This window comes from Pan paniscus, chromosome 9 (genome assembly GCF_029289425.2).
Source record: "Pan paniscus chromosome 9, NHGRI_mPanPan1-v2.0_pri, whole genome shotgun sequence".
NCBI lineage: Eukaryota > Metazoa > Chordata > Mammalia > Primates > Hominidae > Pan > Pan paniscus.
The window spans coordinates 4566282-4588711 of record NC_073258.2 but is presented as its reverse complement, the minus strand read 5'-3'; the positions used below and the strand labels follow the sequence as shown (position 1 = coordinate 4588711).

The 22430-nt window shown below is 59.9% G+C and overlaps 3 protein-coding genes across 4 annotated transcripts in view; 2 read left to right on the top strand and 1 right to left on the bottom strand.

Annotated features, from left to right (window-relative positions):
- Positions 1–866: 866 nt before the first annotated feature.
- INS (insulin) lies at positions 867–2559 on the top strand. The gene is made up of 2 exons (XM_034931941.4): positions 867–1620; positions 2413–2559. Exons 1-2 carry the CDS (start codon positions 1152–1154, stop codon positions 2556–2558), a joined length of 615 nt encoding a protein of 204 aa, XP_034787832.1. The 5' UTR covers positions 867–1151; the 3' UTR covers position 2559.
- Positions 2560–3963: 1404 nt separating this feature from the next.
- The window catches only part of IGF2 (insulin like growth factor 2), a 29279-nt gene continuing 10812 nt past the window's right edge, over positions 3964–22430 (top strand). The window contains exons 1-3 of one of the 2 annotated variants that reach the window (XM_063608045.1): positions 3964–4094; positions 13009–13228; positions 14556–14798. Coding sequence is in view for 1 of the 2 variants with exons in the window: in XM_063608043.1 (XP_063464113.1) it covers positions 22063–22224 (162 nt within the window). In the remaining variant the exon portion in view is untranslated. Of the gene's footprint in view, positions 4095–13008; positions 13229–14555; positions 14799–21266; positions 21503–22059; positions 22225–22430 lie in introns of those variants that run through there. The other variant, XM_063608043.1, reaches the window with a different exon arrangement.
- LOC100969036 (putative insulin-like growth factor 2 antisense gene protein) lies at positions 14911–22071 on the bottom strand. Its single transcript, XM_055093965.2, has 3 exons — positions 21412–22071; positions 15837–16008; positions 14911–15046 (listed from the first exon to the last, which is right to left on the bottom strand). The coding sequence occupies exons 1-2, from the start codon at positions 21713–21715 to the stop codon at positions 15911–15913; spliced, it is 402 nt and encodes a 133-aa protein (XP_054949940.1). The 5' UTR covers positions 21716–22071; the 3' UTR covers positions 14911–15046; positions 15837–15910.

Here is a 22430-nt window from a genome sequence, read left to right as displayed (position 1 = left end):
TCTGGGACCTCCTGATCCTGCCCCTGGTGCTAAGAGGCAGGTAGGGGCTGCGGGCAGCAGGGCTCGGAGCCCATGCCCCCTCACCATGGGTCAGGCTGGACCTCCAGGTGCCTGTTCTGGGGAGCTGGGAGGGCCGGAGGGGTGAACCCCAGGGGCTCAGCCCAGATGACACTATGGGGGTGATGGTGTCATGGGACCTGGCCAGGAGAGGGGAGATGGGCTCCCAGAAGAGGAGTGGGGGCTGAGAGGGTGCCTGGGGTCCCGGACGGAGCTGGGCCAGTGCACAGCTTCCCACACCTGCCCACCCCCAGAGTCCTGCCGCCACCCCCAGATCACACGGAAGATGAGGTCCGAGTGGCCTGCTGAGGACTTGCTGCTTGTCCCCGGGTCCCCGGGTCATGCCCTCCTTCTGCCACCCTCGGGAGCTGAGGGCCACAGCTGGGGCTGCTGTCCTACGGCGGGGTGGGAACTGGGCAGCCAGCAGGGAGGGGACCCCTCCCTCACTCCCACTCTACCACCCCCACCACCTTGGCCCATCTATGGCGGCATCTTGGGCCATCAGGGACTGGGGACAGGGGTCCTGGGGACAGGGGTCTGGGGACAGGGTCCTGGGGACAGGGGTCCTGGGGACAGGGGTCCTGGGGAACAGGGGTCCTGGGGACGGGTCTGGGGACAGGGGTCCTGGGGACAGGGGTCTGGGGACAGGGGTCCTGGGGACAGGGTCCTGGGGACAGGGGTCCTGGGGACAGGGGTCTGGGGACAGGGGTCCTGGGGACAGGGGTCTGGGGACAGGGGTCCTGGGGACAGGGTCCTGGGGACAGGGGTCTGGGGACAGCGGTACAAAGAGCCCCGCCCTGCAGCCTCCAGCTCTCCTGGTCTAATGTGGAAAGTGGCCCAGGTGACGGCTTTGCTCTCCTGGAGACATTTGCCCCCAGCTGTGAGCAGGGACAGGTCTGGCCACCGGGCCCCTGGTTAAGACTCTAATGACCCGCTGGCCCTGAGGAAGAGGTGCTGACGACCAAGGAGATCTTCCCACAGACCCAGCACCAGGGAAATGGTCCGGAAATTGCAGCCTCAGCCCCCAGCCATCTGCCGACCCCCCCACCCCAGGCCCTAATGGGCCAGGCGGCAGGGGTTGACAGGTAGGGGAGATGGGCTCTGAGACTATAAAGCCAGCGGGGACCCAGCAGCCCTCAGCCCTCCAGGACAGGCTGCATCAGAAGAGGCCATCAAGCAGGTCTGTTCCAAGGGCCTTTGCGTCAGGTGGGCTCAGGGTTCCAGGGTGGCTGGACCCCAGGCCCCAGCTCTGCAGCAGGGAGGATGTGGCTGGGCTCTTGAAGCATGTGGGGGTGAGCCCAGGGGCCCCAAGGCAGGGCACCTGGCCTTCAGCCGGCCTCAGCCCTGCCTGTCTCCCAGATCACTGTCCTTCTGCCATGGCCCTGTGGATGCGCCTCCTGCCCCTGCTGGCGCTGCTGGCCCTCTGGGGACCTGACCCAGCCTCGGCCTTTGTGAACCAACACCTGTGCGGCTCCCACCTGGTGGAAGCTCTCTACCTAGTGTGCGGGGAACGAGGCTTCTTCTACACACCCAAGACCCGCCGGGAGGCAGAGGACCTGCAGGGTGAGCCAACCGCCCGTTGCTGCCCCTGGCCGCCCCCAGCCACCCCCTGCTCCTGGCGCTCCCACCCAGCATGGGCAGAAGGGGGCAGGAGGCTGCCACCCAGCAGGGGGTCAGGTGCACTTTTTTAAAAAGAAATGAAGTTCTCTTGGTCACGTCCTAAAAGTGACCAGCTCCCTGTGGCCCAGTCAGAATCTCAGCCTGAGGACGGTGTTGGCTTCGGCAGCCCCGAGATACATCAGAGGGTGGGCACGCTCCTCCCTCCACTCGCCCCTCAAACAAATGCCCCGCAGCCCATTTCTCCACCCTCATTTGATGACCGCAGATTCAAGTGTTTTGTTAAGTAAAGTCCTGGGTGACCTGGGGTCACAGGGTGCCCCACGCTGCCTGCCTCTGGGCGAACACCCCATCACGCCCTGAGGAGGGCGTGGCTGCCTCCCTGAGTGGGCCAGACCCCTGTCGCCAGGCCTCACGGCAGCTCCATAGTCAGGAGATGGGGAAGATGCTGGGGACAGGCCCTGGGGAGAAGTACTGGGGCCACCTGTTCAGGCTCCCGCTGTGACACCGCCCCGGGGCGGGGGAAGGAGGTAGGACATGTGGGCGTTGGGGCCTGTAGGTCCACACCCAGTGTGGGTGACCCTCCCTCTAACCTGGGTCCAGCCCGGCTGGAGATGGGTGGGAGTGCGACCTAGGGCTGGTGGGCAGGCGGGCACTGTCTTTCCCTGACTGTGTCCTCCTGTGTCCCTCTGCCTCGCCGCTGTTCCGGAACCTGCTCTGCGCGGCACGCCCTGGCAGTGGGGCAGGTGGAGCTGGGCGGGGGCCCTGGTGCAGGCAGCCTGCAGCCCTTGGCCCTGGAGGGGTCCCTGCAGAAGCGTGGTATCGTGGAACAATGCTGTACCAGCATCTGCTCCCTCTACCAGCTGGAGAACTACTGCAACTAGATGGAATAAAGCCCTTGAACCAGCCCTGCTGTGCCGTCTGTGTGTCTTGGGGGCCCTGGGCCAAGCCCCACTTCCCGGCACTGTTGTGAGCCCCTCCCAGCTCTCTCCACGCTCTCTGGGTGCCCACAGGTGCCAATGCCGGCCAGGCCCAGCATGCAGTGGCTCTCCCCAAAGCGGCCATGCCTGTCGGCTGCCTGCTACCCCCACCCTGTGGCTCAGGGTCCAGTATGGGAGCTGCGGGGGTCTCTGAGGGGCCAGGGGTGGTGCAGCCACTGAGAAATGACTTCTTGTTCAGTAGCTCTGGACTCTTGGAGTCCCCAGAGACCTTGTTCAGGAAAGGGAATGAGAACATTCCAGCAATTTTCCCCCCACCTAGCCCTCCCAGGTTCTATTTTTAGAGTTATTTCTGATGGAGTCCCTGTGGAGGGAGGAGGCTGGGCTGAGGGAGGGGGTCCTGTAGGGCGGGGGGCTGGGAAGGTGGGGAGAGGCTGCCGAGAGCCACCCGCTATCCCCAGCTCTGGGCAGCCCCGGGACAGTCACACACCCTGGCCTCGCGGCCCAAGCTGGCAGCCGTCTGCAGCCACAGCTTATGCCAGCCCAGGTCCAGCCAGACACCTGAGGGACCCACTGGTGCCTTGGAGGAAGCAGGAGAGGTCAGATGGCACCATGAGCTGGGGCAGGTGCAGGGACCGTGGCAGCACCGGGCAGGGCCTCAGAACCCATGCCTTGGGCACCCTGGCCATAAGGCCCTGAGGATTGCAGCCCAGGAGAAGCAGGGAACCGCCAGGGCCACAAGGGCAGAGACCAGGGCCAGGGTCCCCCTGCAGCCCCTTAGCCCACTGCCTCCCAGTAAGCAGGGCTGCTTGGCTGGCTTCCTTGGCTACAGACCTGCTGCTCACCCAGAAGGGCCTACGGGCCCTGGTGACAAGGTCGTTGTGGCTCCAGGTCCTTGGGGGTCCTGACACAGAGCCTCTTCTTCCGCACCCTGAGGACAGGGTGGCTCCGCTGGGCACCCAGCCTAGTGGGCAGACGAGAACCTAGGGGCTGCCTGGGCCTACTGTGGCCTGGGAGGTCAGCGGGTGACCCTAGCTACCCTGTGGCTGGGCCAGTCTGCCTGCCACCCAGGCCAAACCAATCTGCACCTTTCCTGAGAGCACCACCCAGGGCTGGGCTGGGGATGGCTGGGCCTGGGGCTGGCATGGGCTGTGGCTGCAGACCACTGCCAGCTTGGGCCTCGAGGCCAGGAGCTCACCCCTCCAGCTGGGGACCTGGCCACTGGGGCAGCCCTGTTCCTGAAGCTCTGAGCTCACCCCTTCCCCATGACCACATCAGCCCCCTTCCACCCAAAGATGTCACAGCCCCCAGCTAGCCCCGCCTCCAGAGTGGGGGCCAAGGCTGGGCAGGCGGGTGGACGGCCGGACACTGGCCCCGGAAGAGGAGGGAGGCGGTGGCTGGGATCTGCAGCAGCCGTCCATGGGAACACCCAGCCGGCCCCACTCGCACGGGTAGAGACAGGGGCGCCCTGCTGGAGCTGAGGTATGTGAGCTCGCGCGGGGCTGGGCCAAAGCGGGGCCCGGTGGGCCGGCTGGGAGGCTGCCCACCAGTCAGCCATCGGCCAAGCTGTTGCCCTGGCTGACCCTGATGGCCAACAAGGCCGCAGGGAGTGATGGGCAGAGGCCCGTTCTGGGAGGGGAGGGTCAGTGCTCTGTGGGGGACCATGTGTTGGAGTGGAGGGCAGCAGGAGGAGCCCTTTGGTGTCCAGGGACTCCTGGAGCTGCCCCAGCCTTCCAGGACTTGCAGGGCAGCTGGCACTGGCTGGTGCTGGGGGCTGAGGAGTGTCTTTTGAGGGGCCAAATTTTCTGTGACTTCTGTCCTGGGGGACCTCTGACCTGAGGCCTCAGGAGAGGGCAAGGCCGCCCACCCAAAAGAGATGCAGCCATGGTTCGCGGTGCCCTCAGCTGCCCTGGGCCAGAGCTGGGGCTAGCTTTCACCTTGTTGAGACCCAGGACTCTGTCCCCCAAGCCTGTCTTCGCCAGCGCCTTGACCCCACCCCCCACACACTGTGTCCTGGAAAAGGTGGACACAGGAGACCACAGCCAGGGCGAGGTATCGCCCCTCCATCCCCCCAGGCCCAATGAGAAGCAGTTGGCCAAGGTGATCCAGGTGGCAGAGGCAGCATCAGACCCAGTCTTCTGTCAGGCACCACCTTGGGTGCCGGTCCCCAGATGCCCTGGCGGGGAGTGTGGATGCTCCCGGAGCCCCCAGGTCACCCCATGTGAGCCAGGCCCACAGAGCTTGGCTCTGCAATGCCTGCTGGGCCGCTGCCTATGCTCCACCCCTTCTGGGAAGCTAAAAGACAGCCCTTCAGTGTCCAGAGACCTGCCTGGCCTTGGAGCCTGGGTTTCACATGCCCACCGGGCTGGCAGGGGCACTCAGCTGCCTCCAGCCCCGGCGGTCACCCTGGCATTGGGTCAATCTAACTGCTCCGCAGTCACAAGGCAGCTGCTCCCCAAGGCTCCCCAAACCTGCTGGCCCCTCTAGAAGCCTCTGTCCATTCCTGGAGGACCGAGGGCAGCCTGCATGCCATCCCGCACACAGCCTTCTGTCTGGGCATCCTGCCTTCACACATGCTGCACAGGGAGGAAACTCTTATACCACATTCCTTAAGCAGAGACTGAAGCCTGGAGCCAGGCACATGGCACGTGCTCCCACCCACCCAGGACACACTGCGGTGTGGCTGCCTCCAGGCTGGCCCCCTAGATTGCGTCTGCTCCTGGCATGGATAACTGGCACCTTTGCCTGGCCGTTGGGGCAGTGTTTGCCTTCCCGTGTCGGCAGCAAATATTTACTGTCCTCCGTCTCCAGGACTCTCCAGGCCTGAGCAGACCCTGGGGGGATGAGTGTGGACTCAGCGGTGCTGAGGGTAGCCCCCTGCCCTTCAGGTCCTGGTGCCCAGCAGGGGTCCAGCCCAGGGAAGAGACTGAGGCCAGGACAGGTAGTGTTTAAGCCTGAGTTTCTGGGAAAGGTAGCCCTGGGCAGAACTTGGGCCGAACGTCGGCCAGTGTCTGTCTCCAGCCAGGCTGTGAGGTAGCTGTTTCCAGGATGGGCACTTTTCCACACCTAGCAATGTGGCCAGGAGCCGCCATTCATGGGTGCGACCAGCAGATGGCATCAGAGCCTCACTTTTGATGCACTCCAGCCACCAGCCACGGGTCCAGGCTCGGGCCACCACCCAGGGCACCACCCAGCAGCTGCATCCTGCCCCTGCCGGGCACTCCCGGGGGCTGTGGGGCTTGTGGGGGCCCTGCCAGACACTCTTGGGGGCTGTGAGGGGCTCTGCCAGGCACTCCCAGGGACTATGGGGGCTGTGGGGGGCCCTGCTGGGCACTCTGAAGGGCATGGGGCTTAGGAATGAGAGGAGCTGTCTGATGATGATGGTGGGGGCGCTGCAGAGGCCCCCGGACTGCTCAGGTCCAGTCTCGGCCCCTAAGTCAAGCCTCAGGCCAGCCTCTCACCAGCCTGGGTTTCTCAGACGGCCGGGACAAATGTTCTGGGTCTCTAATATTCCAAGAAAGCCTCTGGCTGGACTCTGAGCCCCACCTGTGAGCCCCTAGAATCACAGAGAGCCAGGGTGAGAAGACCAGGGGGACTCCGTCCCACCCTCGTCATGGCTGAGCCCACCGTGGCCTGTGGTGGACCAGGCTGTGGCCTTTGCTGAGGGTCCCCAGGGCCCCTGGGGGCTACTGAGGCTGGAGGCCAGCGGTGGCCAGGAGGGTCCCTCCCTCAGCCACTCAAGCCAGAAGGTCGAGTCCTGGTTTCCATGTGAGGAGGGGGCTTCAGGGGCTGGGACCTGGGGGCACGGAAGGCCTGGAGCTGGGGTCCAGGCGGCTGAGGGTTAGTGCATTCCCACGCTCCCCTCCGCCAGCGCCGTGAGGAGAGGGAGGTCCACTCTGGAAAGAATGTTTGAGGGCAGGGGTAGACAGGGTCTGGGAACGCGGAGATGACACACTGGGGTGCCGCCTCCGCACCCTCCGCCCTTCCTCCCACTATTGTTTCTGGCCTCGGCCGCAGGAACAGCAAGGCAGATTCCTTCGAAAGTGGGGCCGGCCGGAGGCGGCACCCCATCGTCCCTCTCGCGGCCCAGCCGTGCTGTGCTGGCGCCAAGCTCCCCGCCGGCCTCCCACCCGCTCCTCCGCGTCCTCAGCTCACTCCTCTGCTCCCAGGTGGCCCCAGTCCCCGCCCCACCTCGCTTGGACTCCCCACTTCCTGCCCATCTGCTGCTGTTGGGAGACCCTCTCCCTGACCCCAGGGACTGCTGAGGCAGCCTCCAAGCCTCCCAGTGTCCCCGAGGCTGCCCCTAGAAGCTGGCTTGGGGCTGTACCAAAAGGTCACCCCACAGTCCCCACTCTCCAAGGCAGGTTGATAGCAGGGATCTCAGGGTGCCCATGGATCTAGGACTAAGTCAGAGTCGGGGTCCCTCAGGCCAAGGGTAAGGTAGGTGGTGCCTGCCAGGCTCTCCTCGCCCAGGGAGGCTGAGAATGTCTAGACCCAGGTGGCTGTGACCCCTAGGCAGAGCCAGCCCAGCCCTTGCCAGGTATGGAGACCGGCCTCGAGGAGGCCAAGCCCTGGGGGTCCACAGGCCTGTGGGCTTCGGGGAGGCTCTGCTCCCTGTGGCCCTGTGTGGCCCAGGCTGCTGAGTCATCAGAACCTCGGGGGCGCCGCGGGCCCCACATTCCGCCCAGGCCTCTCTCTGACCCCCTTCCCAGCCCATCTGTGTTTTTGGAAAACAGAGCCAGAGCCCCCCGCGGCCCTGCCAGCTTGCGGCTGCTCACGCTGGGACTCAAATCGCACCCTTCTGTCTTCAAAGTCCACCTTCACTTCAAAGCTCGGTCCCACCCCAGCCCGGCCTCCACAGGGCCACCACCTGCCCACATCCAGGCCCGCTGCTGCCCAGTTTCGGAGGGACCTTGGGCATCCCCTGATCCTCTCTAGAGCGCGGGGTTCCTGGCATGGGCCCGTTACACATGGGTGGCTCGGTGGGTGGTGAGGACGGGGCTGGGAGGAGATCCTGGGGACCCCATGGTGGAGGCAATGAGGCACCCAAACCCCAACTCCAGTGATGGCTGCTTCCACGGGGCCCTCCGAGCCCTGACCTTCAAGGTGCAAGAAAAGCTTTCAGGGGCAGGGGTGAGTGGAAGGTGGGCTTCCTCCCTTGCCACCTGGGGGGCGGGCCCAGGACAGATGCTCTGTGAGCACTTCCCAACCTAGGCCCAGCTGTGGGGAAGGAGGGAGCAGGCGGCTGGGCTCCAGGCAGGGGGAAGAGTTGCCTGAGAACTTAGGGAGAGAGGGAGGGCTGGGGCACCCCATGCCAGCTCCAGCTGTACCACCAGAGCTCAAAGCAGAGGAGGCAGGAGCCAGCAGGCTGGGAGGCTTCCTGGAGGAGGTGTCCCAGGCCTCTGCCAGCACTGCAGCCTTGAGCACGAGTCCACGCTGGGCTCCTGCTTCCAGGGCCGCAGACCCAGCCCAGCACTGCCCATGCTGCCCTTGCCAGGGACCCTTACAGAGCTAGCACCTGGGTCCTTCCCCCTGGTTGGGCATGGGCTGGCCTCGACAATAAAGAAGGGGTAGCTGTGGCCTCAAGGTCTACAACAGGTTGTGATCTGTGGGTGCCAAGAAGTCATGGGCCCTCAGCATCCTCAGGGCCAGTGAGTGTCCACCTGGGCCAGTGTGGGGCTGAAGGGTGAGAGCTGAGAGGCGGGGCTGACATCCTGGCTCTGCTGCCAGTGGCTGTGTGGCCTTGGGAAAGTCACTTAGCATCTCTGGGCCTTGGTTGCCTCATCCATCAGAAGGGAACCAAAGGAGGCCCTGCCTGCCTCAGCTGCTGGATGGTGTAGCTCAGTGTTGTCTGTGAGAGGCAGGCCCTTGGGCAGCCGTGCCTCTGGCTTCAGTACACCCGTGAGCTGCTTTCTGTGCCCAGGCCTTCAAATCACGGGGACAGCCCCGTGGGTGTGGTTCAGGTCTGGGCACCACAGGCAAGGGGAAGCTGACATGTCCTCCGTGGGAAGTGGCAGTCCCCATGGCTACCGGGCATGCACAGGGCGTGTGGAAGGGACCTTGGAGGGAGGAGCAGCTCCCCGAGGGAGGAGCCTGGGGCTGGGGTACAGAGGCCTCTGCACATCTTAGAGTAAAACAAGCAGGAGAGGCTGGGTGCGGTGGCTCATGCCTATAATCCCAACTTTAGGAGGCTGAGGCGGGCAGATCACCTGAGGTCAGGAGTTCAAGACCAGCCTGACCAACAGGGAGAAACCCCATCTTTACTAAAACTACAAAATTAGCTGGGTGTGGTGGCACATGCCTGTAATCCCAGATATTCGGGAGGCTGAGGCAGGAGAATCGCTTGAACCTGGGAAGCAGAGGTTGCGCTGAGCCGAGATGGCACCATTGCACTCCAGCCTGGGCAACGAGAGCGAAACTCCGTCTCAAAAAAACAAAAACAAAAACAAAACAAAAAAATCAAAACAATCAAAAAAAACAAGCAGGAGGGGCTCTGAGGTGCCTGCAACACCCAGGTACAATCCGTGGCCCTGAGGCCCATCACAGGGAAGGGGTCTTTGCAGCTCTTTCAACCCCCAGCCCAGCATCCAAGGAAGCCCAGGGCAGGGAGAAACCTCAGCTGCACTATCAGAGCTCAGAACAGAGAAGGCAGAAATTAGCAGGGAGTGGGGCTGTGGAGGCTTCCTGGAAGAGGTGTCTCCCGCCTTGCTGGCACTGAGGCCTTGAGGATGGGTCCATACTGGGCCCCCACTGCCAGGGATGCAGATCCGGCCCACTGCTGAAATCTGTGCTCCTGGAGCCTCCCTCCTCTTCATGGGCCACAGGCTGTGAAAACCCCATAGTCCTCCCAGGCAGCAAGTTTTGTTTTGTTTTTTGTTTGTTTATTTGTTTTTTGAGAGTCTTGCTCTGTCATCCAGGCTGGAGTCCAATGGCGCGATCTCGGCTCACTGCAACCCCTACCAGCCAGCAAGTTTTGCTGGAGCAGGTGGAGGAGTCTTTGCAGCGAGCTCCCGAGCTGCCTAGGCCTGCCGAAGAGTTGCTGAGCACATGACCACCAAAAAAGGTTTCGGCACCCGTGGGTAGGGGAGGCAGGGGCAAATGTCACTTTACGTCAGGGGGAGGATAAAATTGAACGTTTATTAACATCGATTTTGTGCCAGAGGTGGCTACCCAGACCCATCCACTGTAGCCGTGAGGTTGGAAGGGAGAGGGGAGGTATGAACTGGTTTGTCCAAGGTCGTTGGCAGAGCGCGGCTGTGAAATGGGTTAGCCCCCAGGCCCCTCCTGCCCATCCATCCTCCAAGCACTGATGTGTGAGTGGCACAGTGGTCTCCTTGGCCCTGCCAGCCCCTCGGGCTGTGGCCCTATAGCCTTTGAAGGACGGCCTCACTTCCCCAGCAGAGGCAGCCTGGCCTTCCAGTACCTCGATGGTGTAGGGCTCTGGGGCCACAATCTGGTGTTTTCAGGACTAGGTTGTGGGTTACTTCCTCCTCTTCTCTCAATTCCCAAGGTTTGTTAAGCGGCCCTGTAGCTGTGGTCATGGCAATATGGATTTACTGGCGGTGCTTTCTGAAGCTGTGGATGCAATTCTCACAAGTGGCCACATGGTGTCAGGCTCGGGCCAGATTTGGAAATCTCCGCTTTACAGGTGGAGCAGGGTGGGGCTGGGAAGCGAGTTAAGAACGAAATTCAGCCCATCTGGGCTCATCCTAGGGAGGCTGTCTCTGAAAGGGGGTCTCAACGTTCTGCCCCGGGCCTCTCAGTAATAGATCTCATTTTATGTTCATGCTAATGTAGTGGTTTCCTCTCTTAGAACAAAACGGATGCTTCAGAAAGGTGTTCCAGACCTATCCTGTGGCTTAGGCCCTAAGCTTTAGGATCCTCACCAGGCCACAGCCCCCTCGGGTTAGGAGACACCCGAAGGGAGGAATTCCCTCAGCGCCCCCTCTCAGTCCTGTAATGCCAGGACAGAAGCAGATAAGAGCCCCGGTTCCAAACACAAAGGTGCAGGACCCATGGCACCCTGACACTGTAGGGAGGCGTCCTGACTTTGTCCCCAGAGTCCCCCTCCAGAGTGCCCCAAATTGCGGCGCCCAAGACCTTTGGGTTATGCCACTGTAATTCTAGAAATGGCCGCCAGGGGTCAGCATAAGGCCACTTAAGAAGCTAAATGGCGAAAGCTTGGTGTAGCAGATTTCTGGGGGTTCCCAAGACTCTCATGCATGAACAAGGGTGGGCTGAGCCTCTCCCAGGCCTAAGAGGCAGTGGAGGAAGGAGGTTTTTCTATGTCGTGTCCCTCAATCCTGCACCCCAGTTTTTGTCCATTTTGCCGTCCCTCTCACCTGTCTCCATAAAGCATGTGTCCCCCAGACCCTTGCGTGGAAAATCTGTGGAATGTAGTGCTGCGGGGCCACAGCCCTCACACCCGAACCCACTGATCCCCAATGCCTCTAGTCCTGCCTCGGTGGCACCATGGCTTAGCTGCTCCCCGGGGGCCCTTTCTATCCTGACCGCTTCTCCCTGCTCTCCTTCTCCTGTTTACACACCCTGGGTTCCAAGATCCTGATGGGATAAAATAGCCTTGGAGACTAGAGTGAGCTCCTCCTGGGCCCATCCAGAGATGGAATTCCAGTCCAGGGCAGAGTTTGGATTCAAGACACCATTGTGGGCCTGGGAGGCTCCAGGTTTCCAGGAGTTTGACCTGTGGGCTGCTTCCCTTTCAGCCCCGTAGCTGCCCACCTCCTCAACCTGGGGACTCTTCATTTGGGGGGCATCCCATGGAATCACTTCATCTGGCTGGGTGTCAGCCCGTCACTCTCTCTAGGTCCATCTGCAGCTTGGAAAGTCCCAGCCAAGTGTCTCCAGAGGGCTCTGGCAGTCGCTGTTTGCAACATTTGGGCATCTTGCAGCAGACACTGGGACCAGCACATGCTACGGGGTCTCTAAGCCATAGAGCCCCGGAGCAAGGGCTGCTTCATGCTGACCTCCTTGTATCTTTGTTTTGTTTCTTTCCCTGAGTCTTTGTTTTGTGCTTTCTCTTCCTGCAGGCTTGAGGAAGAGGTGTCGAATTCCCAGTAAGACTTGATCTAATCCAATGGGTGATTCTATCTGAGCCCTCCCTGAGCTGCTGCCAGCTCTGAGTCTGTGCTTTAGCTGGAAATGCGAACCCATTCAGTGCTCTGGACCTGACAGGGCCATTAACATCCCTCCCCACTCAAAAGCCGAGTGAAAAATCCCATTTTCCCTCCTCCCATGGGAGGGCATGGCTCTGGGGCATCTACGTCTTATTTGAGACATCCCCCAACACATGCCAGATTTGAATCCCCTTCAAGTCTAACTCTCTTCCCTGCTGAAATCCTTGTTATCCCCACTAGATGTCCTATTCCTCCAGCTAATGAAGGGATTTAAGACGAGGGCTTGAAAGAAAAAGGGAGAGGGGACAATTAAATCCCAACACAGGCTAGTAAAACTAATCACACTGAAGGTGGTTGGGGTGCATGGATGTTGGGAGGGTAGGGACTGGTGGCTCTCTGGAAAGTACACGTCTTTGCCTCTTCCTGAGTCTTTGCTAGCTTGGGGAAGAGGTTAGAAATTTCCAGTGTGATTTAGTCCAATCTGGTGGATGCTTCTATATGAACCCTCACCCAGCTGCTGCCAGCTTTGAGTCTGTGCTTTAATTAGAAAGGCTGCGAACCTGTCCAATCGCCCAATCCAGAAATGCCTGCAAGTGCCCCCTGCAGCAGTGTCATTAGAGCTTAGTACCACACAGGGTGTGTCCGAGGTCAGATCAGACGTGACCAGTGAAGTGAAAAACCCCCCAGCTGAGTACCTTGCTCATGGAAGATGGAAGGACCTAACTGCACAGTACATAACTGTACTGGGAGCACCTCAAATCCAATTTTTCTGCTCATTCTTGAATGCTGCTTTGTCCCCCTTATCCCCCCCCCCATTTTACCAGTGCCACGTCCACCAACATTCCGGGGTGTCAAGTAACTGCCAAGTGTCACTCTAAGTAAAGCTACACCCACTCCCCACCACCTCCACATAGCCCCCACCTCCTAGCTGGCAGGGAGCTTCTGGCTTATGCCCACGCCCACAGGCGCCTTTCTGCCAGGTCAGGGGTGGGCCAAACCTCCACCCCCTAATGTACCATGCCCTGGTGCTGGAAAGTGCCTGAGCCAGCTGCCCCAGCGGCCTCAGCACTACCAAGTTGGCACAAAGCTCCCCAAATTCGGAGGGGCTCAGGGAAACGAGTGGAGGGGATGAGGAGGTGAGGGGTAAACCCATCATTTCAGTTGGCATTTGAGCAGGTGCCATGCTCAGCGGAGATGAGGCTCTCCCATCTGTAGGGGCCGTATTAACATGCACACTCTAAAAGTGCCCTTCGTGTCTCCAGCCTCAGCTTTGTCCCTCTCCTCCTCCACGTCAACCTGGCCAGAGGGTCTGGACGCCACAGCCAGGGCACCCCCTGCTTTGGTGGTGACTGCTAATATCGGCCAGGCCGGCGGATCATCATCCAGGCAGTTTCGGCAGAGAGCCTTGGGAACCAGTGACTCCCCGGTCCTCTTTATCCACTGTCCAGGAGCTGCAGGGACTGCGCAGGGACTAGAGTACAGGTAACTGGGCTCCCATCCCTTGAGCGTGAGAGAAAAGCTGCACTTTAAGTGTTCAGGCGTGGGTGGGCCGGGAGCTTGGGGCAGCTGCCAGGATCCTGGTTTCTGAAGGAGGGGAAGAACTTCTGCTGCTGGAGGGTGCAGGGAAGCCTCCTGAGAGCAGCCTCAACTTCAGGGATGGGGTGTGCAGGAAAGGCCATTGTGGAGAGGGTTCTTCTTTAGGGCTGCACAAAGCCACTGAGGCTTTTGCAAGGAAAATAGGTTTTCCTTGACTAATTCACCAAGCAAAATGGGAGGGGTAGGGGAGGAGGGCTAGGCTGCTCTTCCCAGCGGGAACACACAGCTGTCTTCACAAGTGTGAAAGGAAGAGTCTTTCTGTGTGAAAAGTTTCCTCCCGTTGCATCCCCCATCCCATTCCCAGAGACAAACAGGAGACTTTGCAGAGGAGCCAGGGGCCCGAGATTCTGGCGCAGATATTTTATTTATATATATATATATATATATACACCATTTTAAAGGTAAAGCTTCCTTCCCTCCTGCCTCCCTATGCCTCCTGACCACCAGCAAGAAATTGGACAGGAGACTGAGGAGAAATGCCGGGAGAGGCAACAACGGCCCTCCATGTCCCCCTAGGTTTAGCTTCTCTCCTCCTGATGGCGCACCTGGTCCCCCTTGCTGCCCTCCCAGCCTCCCTGGCACAGAGAGGGGCCCTGGGGCCAAGGCAGTTTCCCTGGGAATGCTCATTCATGCATGAAGTTTTTCTCTGTTGCACCCTGGACCCAGACTCCTCAATCCACCCAGGGTGGTGTCTGTGGGGCGGGGGTTCATTTCCCCAGGAAGCACAGCCACCCCCTCCCTCACTGGCCTCATCAAGCAGAGCTGTGTGTCCAGTGGCTTTTGCTGGGGCCCCCTCCTTATCTCCTTCCAAGGTGGGGGTGTTTGGAGGTGGAGGAGGCTTTCATATTCTGTGCCATGACCCCTCAAGGCAGGCCATTCGTGTGCACCCTCCACCCCCAGTGCCAGGCAGAAGCCCATCCTCACCCAGGAACAGGGCAGCCTGTCCAACAGAAGGGTCTCGGCCTCTCCATCAGCACTGGGAAGCCCTTTCTAGGCAAACTTCTCACCACTTCTTCCCTCCCTTATACTTTGAAAACGGGAGCTCTAGGCAGGGGAGGGGCTAGAGGGGGAGCCGCTGCCCAAATCCTGACAAGGTGACCTGAAGGAACCCGGGGAGGGGGATGGCACAGGGCTCAGGCTTGGGGTGTATGGGGAGGGGGGGCTTTGCTTTTAAAAGAGGTCATCTCAGCAATATCTTTTTGTTTTTCCCCAGGGGCCGAAGAGTCACCACCGAGCTTGTGTGGGAGGAGGTGGATTCCAGCCCCCAGCCCCAGGGCTCTGAATCGCTGCCAGCTCAGCCCCCTGCCCAGCCTGCCCCACAGCCTGAGCCCCAGCAGGCCAGAGAGCCCAGTCCTGAGGTGAGCTGCTGCGGCCTGTGGCCCAGGCGACCCCAGCGCTCCCAGAACTGAGGCTGGCGGCCAGCCCCAGCCTCAGCGCCAACTGCAGAGGCAGAGAGGTGAGTGTCTCAGGCACCCTGAGGCCTGGCAGAGAGGGCCACAGGCTCTGCGCGGGAGTCTTCGAACTGGGATCTCCCCCTTCTGCAAGCAGCTTTGGCTCAGAGAGGCTGGCGTGGATTCAGTCACACAGCTGGGATCTGGAGTTCCGTGGTTGGCTCCAGGTGCTTCCGTCCAGGGGCCAGAGCAGGTGTGGGCAGAGCAGGTTCCCCGCAGTCTCCACGGCACCGAGGTCCTGGCAGGGGAGCTCCTGGGAGAGGAAAGAGGGCAAAGAAGGGGAGAGGGGCAGGGAGAGAGCGGGCAGCCAAAGGGGAGAAGATGGGGGGCAGAAAGTGGGTAGAGAGGGAAAAAGGGAAAATATCATTGGGGAAGAACCTAAAAACCCAAGGAAAGCTGGGCTCTGCTGGGGGCTGTGAGACCCCCGGGTTCTCCCCGCCCCAGGCTGCTGGCCATGGGGTCTTGCACCAATGGCCTGACCTTTCTGTCAGTCTGTATTTATCAAAGTGGGTGACAGTCTCAGGCCTCCTGGCTGTTCAGAATTGAGGTAATAACCAGAGGCCTTCTGAGCAAAGGGCCTAAGGGGCTCCGGCGTCAGGATCCCATTGCGGTCAGGAGCCTGCGGGGCTTCCCGTGTGCAAGGGGGGTGAAAGGTGGCTAGAAAGGCCCAGCCAGTGGCTTCTGCCTCAGCCAGAGGGAGCTCTGTAGTGGGGACAGCACCCATTCACTGGTCAGGCACTGGGGTGACAGGGGAGGCTCCAGGACTTGGGGAGCGTTGGAGCTGGAGGCACATGGATTGGAGTCCCTGCACCTGCCCCACGACAGGGCTTGCAGGCAGGGATCCAGCAGGTGACCCTTCAGGCTGGTTTGCCCATCCCAGATAGAAGCCGGGAGTGTTCTTTCAAAGGTGTCTTTACCTTAGACACTCAATAAAATGGTAACACAGTGGCGCCGCCTCAGTCCTTTGGAGTGTGCACCGTCTGAACCCCTCTCCCAGGGCCCTCTCCCAAGCACCCCAACCTGGACCCATATCCCCCACGTACTTTTGGCTTTGGGCAGATTGAGCAGCCTTGGGGTGGTCTGTGCTGTCTGGTGTGGAGGGTTGCAGTTCGGGTCCTTAGTCTGACTTCCCAGGCCGGCCGGGCTGACGCCAGCGAGTGTGTCCTTCCCCAGCGAGGGGAGCGAGCGCAAGGTCAACGCCTCGTCTGCGGCGCCCTGCAGGGGGTGACGGAGGGGCACTCTGAGGACCCTTGGAGAAAGGAGCTGGGTTTGTAAAATGCTGGGCTTGGTCCCACCGACGGCGGAGCGGTGAGCTCAGCGCCAGAGCTGGGGAGGAAACGGGAATGAGAAAGGCCCACTTCAGGACTGGTGAGCGAGGGGATAGGGAGCAGCCACAGGCCGAGGCTGGGGCATGGGCCAGGCTCCATGGGGTGAGTCTGAGTCCTTGAGGGGATGTTCATCCTCTGTGGAATGTGGGTTTGCCAGTGGAGAGGAGACCAGCGTTGCCCTGGTGAGGTGCTGGTTCAGGGCTGGGGGGCGGACGCTGCTTGGGGCTAAAGTTCCCACCAGCCAAGCTCTGGGTGGGAGGAGACCCTGGCCCCCTCCCGACACCCTTGGACTGCTGGCGGGACCCTTCCTACCTCCGGGGGCTGGAAGTAGTGGGGGAGGAGCCAGTCTTGAGGAAGAACCCCGATGCTGGTCTTGACTAGAGGGGAGCCGGTGTGCTTTTTGAGCCCCAGGGTGACCCGCGTCTGCCCCAGCCTCCAGCCTGCCCTGGTCACTTCTGACTAAATAAGGAGAGCACTCAGCAGGCAGCCCCATGAGGGAGGGGGAACATGTGTGTCCCCCCACTCCCCCACCTGCTCCTCCCTCCCTACAGGGCCACTACACCCTGCTGTGGGCACCCCAAGGTGACCCTCAGCCTTCTTCCTACCTCAAAAAGTCCAGGCATGCGTTTCCAAGCATGATCGGTGGCTCCCTGGGGAAAGGCACCTCGGCAGGGCAGAACAAAGGGAAGGGACCCCCAAACAGGTCACTGGTGTAATTGTCCCCAGCACCCCCAAAGAGGAGGAGAACCCACAACTCGGAACTGGGGCTCACCCCCGATGCCCAACCTGTCCCCAGCCTGGGAAGCAGGCGTGGAGCAGAAGGTGGGGGGAGCCTAGAGCTGGCCCTGGGGGCCCTGGTTTTGTCCATGACGGGAGCCTCGGCAACCTAGTCTGCTCTCCCGGGGACCAGGTTTGCAGACAGGCACCTTTCAAATGCTCCTCACCCCCAAATTTACAAGTCACCCTGCAGAGGAAAACATCAACACAGCCCGGGGTTCTCTGCTGGAGGCTCCCCCTTCTATAGGCACAGCCGGAGAGGCCAGAGAGCTGGGGACACGGGGAGGCTGCAGAAGGCTGGTGGGAAGGGGGGCAGTGATGGGTGGGGAGAGATGGGCCAGATGTTCTTGGAATGGGACATGGGGGTGATTGATGCAGACGGAAATTTGAAGGGGACATTCCCACGTGTCTTGTTCTGTGGGTGGAAAATGGGCTGTTTTTCATGGTGGGGGCGGGTTCTCCCTGTCTTGCCAAGCTAATGTGAAAGAGATGCCTCATCCTGCCCAGCTCCCCACACCTGTCCAAGGCCATTAACTTCTGCCTCCCCAGTGTCAGGCTTTGAGATCCCCCCTTCTAGCCGGGGTCCTTCTATGGGGTGACAATGGGGACAAGCAATGCCCACTGTAGTTGCCCCAGGATCCCCCACCATTCTGCTGGTCCCCAGCGGTGCCCCCTCTCTGGCAGTACCCCCACCCACCCCACAGGTCCCCTTAGGGCCACTGCCCCATCGCCCGACATTGCCCAACGCCAAGGGGTGACCTTGTTCCTGCCGACAGGGCCGTTGGGCGCCTGCATGCAGGTTTAATATTTGCCTATAAGGAACTGGGCTTTCCCCAGCCGGAGTGGACAGACTTTCCCTGAAAATTCGCTTGGAGAGAACGAAAAGAGACCCCTGGCACCCCAGCGGCGTGCAGCCCTGCACCCCCCTCCTCCTGGGCCCCGTGTTTCTCATTTTCCTCCCCACTTCCTCTGCTCTTCAGTGTTACCCAAACAAAACTGGTTTCACCCTTGTTTGGTGCTGGCGAAGGCCCGAACGGCGCGCGCAAAGCTCCGGGGCAGGCCGGAGGTGGCCACCGGGGGTGCTCCGGGCCCCCAAGCCAAGCCGGGGACTAGCCTGCCCCCGGTGGCGGCTCGGCCGCGGCTTCGCCTAGGCTCGCAGCGCGGAGGCGAGTGGGGCGCAGTGGCGAGGGGGAGCCTGCGGACCTCCCACGCGGGGACCGAGCAGGTATCTGGGAGTCCCGGGAGCGCCCGGGAAGCAGCGTCCTGGTCGCTCCCTCGCGGCCCTTGGGTTTCTTCCTTACACCCAGACGCCCGCTAAGCTCGGGCTGCCGCCACAAACGCGCTCTCCGTGTGGAGAAGGCAAAGAAAAAAAAAATAAAAGCAAAAGGAAGAAAAACCCCAAAGAACGAAAAGCAGAATTTCAGCCGGCCGTGCGCGCCAGGGCGCTCCGCGCTACCTGCCCGCGCCGCCCGCGCTCGGGTTCCCGGGGAGGGCGCCAGTGCTCCGCGCGCGCCCCAGCCAAGGTGAATCCCCGGCAGCGCCTTCCTTCCGCGGCCCGGGAAGCTTGAGCTCAACAATTAGCCCTTGATCCTCGGGGGATTCCAATCCACGGAACAACTTCCCTGCTTTCCCCGAACTCGGACATTTTACTTTTTCTGGGATCCTCTAAATTTAAGCATTGCTTCCCAAGTCTTCTAAATATATTCACCATTTCGACGGGTCACAATAATTTTCTTGGACGTTAATTTCCGGGGACGTCAAAACACATCAGTCCCGGCGGGCTTTTCCAGACTTACACTATGTGGCCTGGGGCCCCAGATGTGCTTTCTCCCAGGCTCTGGACAGTTTTATACACCCCCTCCAGGTCCCACAGATTTACAGGCCACTAACCCGGGTTCCCTAATTTTAAAGACGAAGCCCTTGGTCCGTGGTGGTCGCGCTGACCAATTTGCCTGGCTCCCCAGGATGTGGACAGTGCCTTTTCCACATTTAGGCATTGTTTCCAAAACAAGTGGAACTTTCCCGCATAATTTTGAATATTAACTCCAGGGTCTCCTAAGCTTACTGTTTCCCGCACACGTCCGCCCCATTCCGCGCCCCCCCACCCCACCCCCGCGCCCCTTCCCGTTCACCTCAGCATGGGACATTTGCTGTTGAGTCCCGCAAATCTATTCACACTAACCTGGGTTCCCTAAACTTTACACGTTGAATCCCAAGTCCCTCATGACACTCAGCAGGGCTGGAAGGTTGGAACCCTCAGAGTATGAAAATTGCTTCCCATACCTTCCCTCAAATTCGGTCATTACACCCAGAGCATGTTGAATCCTTTTCTGAATCATAAACGACCTGCCCTCTGATTGCCTGAGTTTCATAAAATGGAGGGATTTCCCCAGTGATTCCCCAAACCTATTGAGAATGTTGTGGGTGTGTGAGTCACAAAGCTTTGGGGCATTAACGTCTATGGCTCTATATGCTGCCTGGCCACGAATCAGGTCCCTTAAGATGTAGACAGTGCCACCCAGGTCCCTGGAGCACACTGAGCAGTTACCAGGAGGTGCTCAAGTGTGACCCAGGATTCTCCAGGTCCCCCCAAATCACACAGGGTCTCCCGGTCCCTCTGGGCTACACCAAGCACAAAAGGACCCCTTGGGCAGAGCCTACTTTTATTTCTGTTATGCCAGGTGTTGCTAACGGCCCCAGTTCCCAAACATTCTGAGCACTTTCTCTGCATCACAACATATTGACTATTAAACAATTCTCTGGGTCCCAGGAGCTTCATAACAAGAATCTTGCTTTTCTAAAATTCAGGCATTGGTCTGAAACCCCAACGGCCAGGATCACACTGGACCCTTTTCCTGGTCCCCCATACTTGGATGTTCTGGACGCTGCCCTCCAGGCCCTCTAGGAACATTCAGCATTGCCCTCGGATCACAGGACAGCACTGATTTCTTGGGCTCCAAACAACCCACTGAGTCATCTCAAAGTTAAGCAATATTTCCTTCAAACACACTGCACACTCCCTATCACAAAATCTGAAAATTCCTAAGTCCTAAGACCTAGGAATTCTGAATCCCCTTTCTTTAAAATGTACATATGGACCCCCAAGTCCTCCAAGGACTCTGAGCAACTTCCCTAGATCTTTAGATTCAAAAACGATTTTCCTGGAGCCCCCAAATTGCGGTATTGTCTCCCAGGCTTCCAAAGCAAATTGAGATTTTTTTCCCTTCACAAAACAATTGAGGTTTTTTTTTTTTAAATACTGATTTATGAGTCTCCTGACTTTATGGTCCCTGCCCTGGGTCCCCCTACATTTAGAAAATGTTCCATGGACCCCCAAAGCACACTAAAAAATGTCCCTGGGTCCCAAGAAATCCCAGGCATGGAAAAGCCTGCGACCTATAAGTTTCCTAGCTACTAACTAGGTTTCCAGAAATTTAGATATCAAATCTCCATTGGGTAATTTCCATGTGTCCCAAAAACTTGAAATGTGTTTCACTGGGGCTCCCCCAAATGCAGACGACGTCCAGGAAAATATATAGTCTTTTTCTTATTTACCAAAAATAAGCTAATGGAAATCATTTAAAAATTAGCATAGAAAAATAATACTGATTTTTTATTTTTTTATTTTTTATTTTGCTTTCCCCAAATGTACTGATCACACTCCAGGCTCCCCCAAAATTTAGACAGTGCTTTCTTCCATCTCTGAAGGGTGTTAAAACCTTTCCCTGAAGCCACGGTAATTATGAAGGTTATTTTTTCCCCGGCTGCTGCCAGCGTCCAGGCCACTAACTTATATTCTTAAGATGTGAAAATTAATCTCAGCTTCCCCCTAACACACCAAGAATGTGTTTGGATCCCCAAAATGTGTTCCTTGCTTTCATCTGCCAATTTTACGCAATGTGGCTCTAAGGCAAAATTCCCAATTTCATATGGAGAATTTTCTTTAACTACCCCTCCTCACAAATTGGTCCCCCAAGCTAGCTGGCCCCTATTTGAGACCTCTTTCTCTATGTTCCCAATTGCATGGAGCAAATTCCCTCATCCCCCAAACCTGTAATCTATTTTTCTGGAGTCTCGAGTTTAGTCATTAATCACGGTTCCCACATTAACGGAGTCCCCGGGGTCCCCTCCTCCAGGACACCCATTCGCTAAGCCCGCAAGGCAGAAAGAACTGCCTTGCGTTCCCCAAAATTTGGGCATTGTTCCCGGCTCGCCGGCCGCCCACTGCAGCTTCCCCAACCCCGCGCACAGCGGGCACTGGTTTCGGGCCTCTCTGTCTCCTACGAAGTCCCCAGAGCAACTCGGATTTGGGAAATTTCTCTCTAGCGTTGCCCAAACACACTTGGGTCGGCCGCGCGCCCTCAGGACGTGGACAGGGAGGGCTTCCCCGTGTCCAGGAAAGCGACCGGGCATTGCCCCCAGTCTCCCCCAAATTTGGGCATTGTCCCCGGGTCTTCCAACGGACTGGGCGTTGCTCCCGGACACTGAGGACTGGCCCCGGGGTCTCGCTCACCTTCAGCAGCGTCCACCGCCCGCCACAGAGCGTTCGATCGCCCGCTGCCTGAGCTCCTGGTGCGCCCGCGGACGCAGCCTCCAGCTTCGCGGTGAGCTCCCCGCCGCGCCGATCCCCGCCGCCTCTGCGCCCCTGACCGGCTCTCGGCCCGCATCTGCTGCTGTCCCGCCGGTGCTGGCGCTCGTCTCCGGCTGCCGCCGGGGAGGCCGGCGTGGGGCGCGGGACACGGCTGCGGACTTGCGGCTGGCGGCCGCGCTCGCTCCGGCTGGGCGCCCCGAAATCCGCGCCACTTTCGTTTGCTCATTGCAAAGATCTCATTTGTGGGGAAAGCGGCTGGAGGGTCCCAAAGTGGGGCGGGCAGGGGGCTGGGGCGAGGGACGCGGAGGAGAGGTGCTCCCGCCGGGCGGTAAAGTGCCTCTAGCCCGCGGGCCTAGGACTCCGCCGGGAGGCGCGCGCGGAGCGCGGGCGAAGTGATTGATGGCGGAGCGAGGGGGGCGAGGGGGGCCAGGGGGGCGCGAGATTCCGCCGGCGGCCCCTTCCCCTTGGCTAGGATTAGGCGGCGGGGGGCTGGCGGGGTGCGGGATTTTGTGCGTGGTTTTTGACTTGGTAAAAATCACAGTGCTTTCTTACATCGTTCAAACTCTCCAGGAGATGGTTTCCCCAGACCCCCAAATTATCGTGGTGGCCCCCGAGACTGAACTCGCGTCTATGCAAGTCCAACGCACTGAGGACGGGGTAACCATTATCCAGATATTTTGGGTGGGCCGCAAAGGCGAGCTACTTAGACGCACCCCGGTGAGCTCGGCCATGCAGGTAGGATTTGAGCTGTGTTTCCCGCCCTGATCCTCTCTCCTCTGGCGGCCGGAGCCTCCGTAGGCTCAAGCCTGGCCCAGATTCGGCCCGGCGCAGCCGGCCTTCCGCGCGTCCCGCACCTGGCGGGGGCTCCGGGGCTCCGGCGCGGCACCGGGGGGCGCTCGGGATCTGGCTGAGGCTCCAAGCGCCGCGTGGCCGGCTCCTCC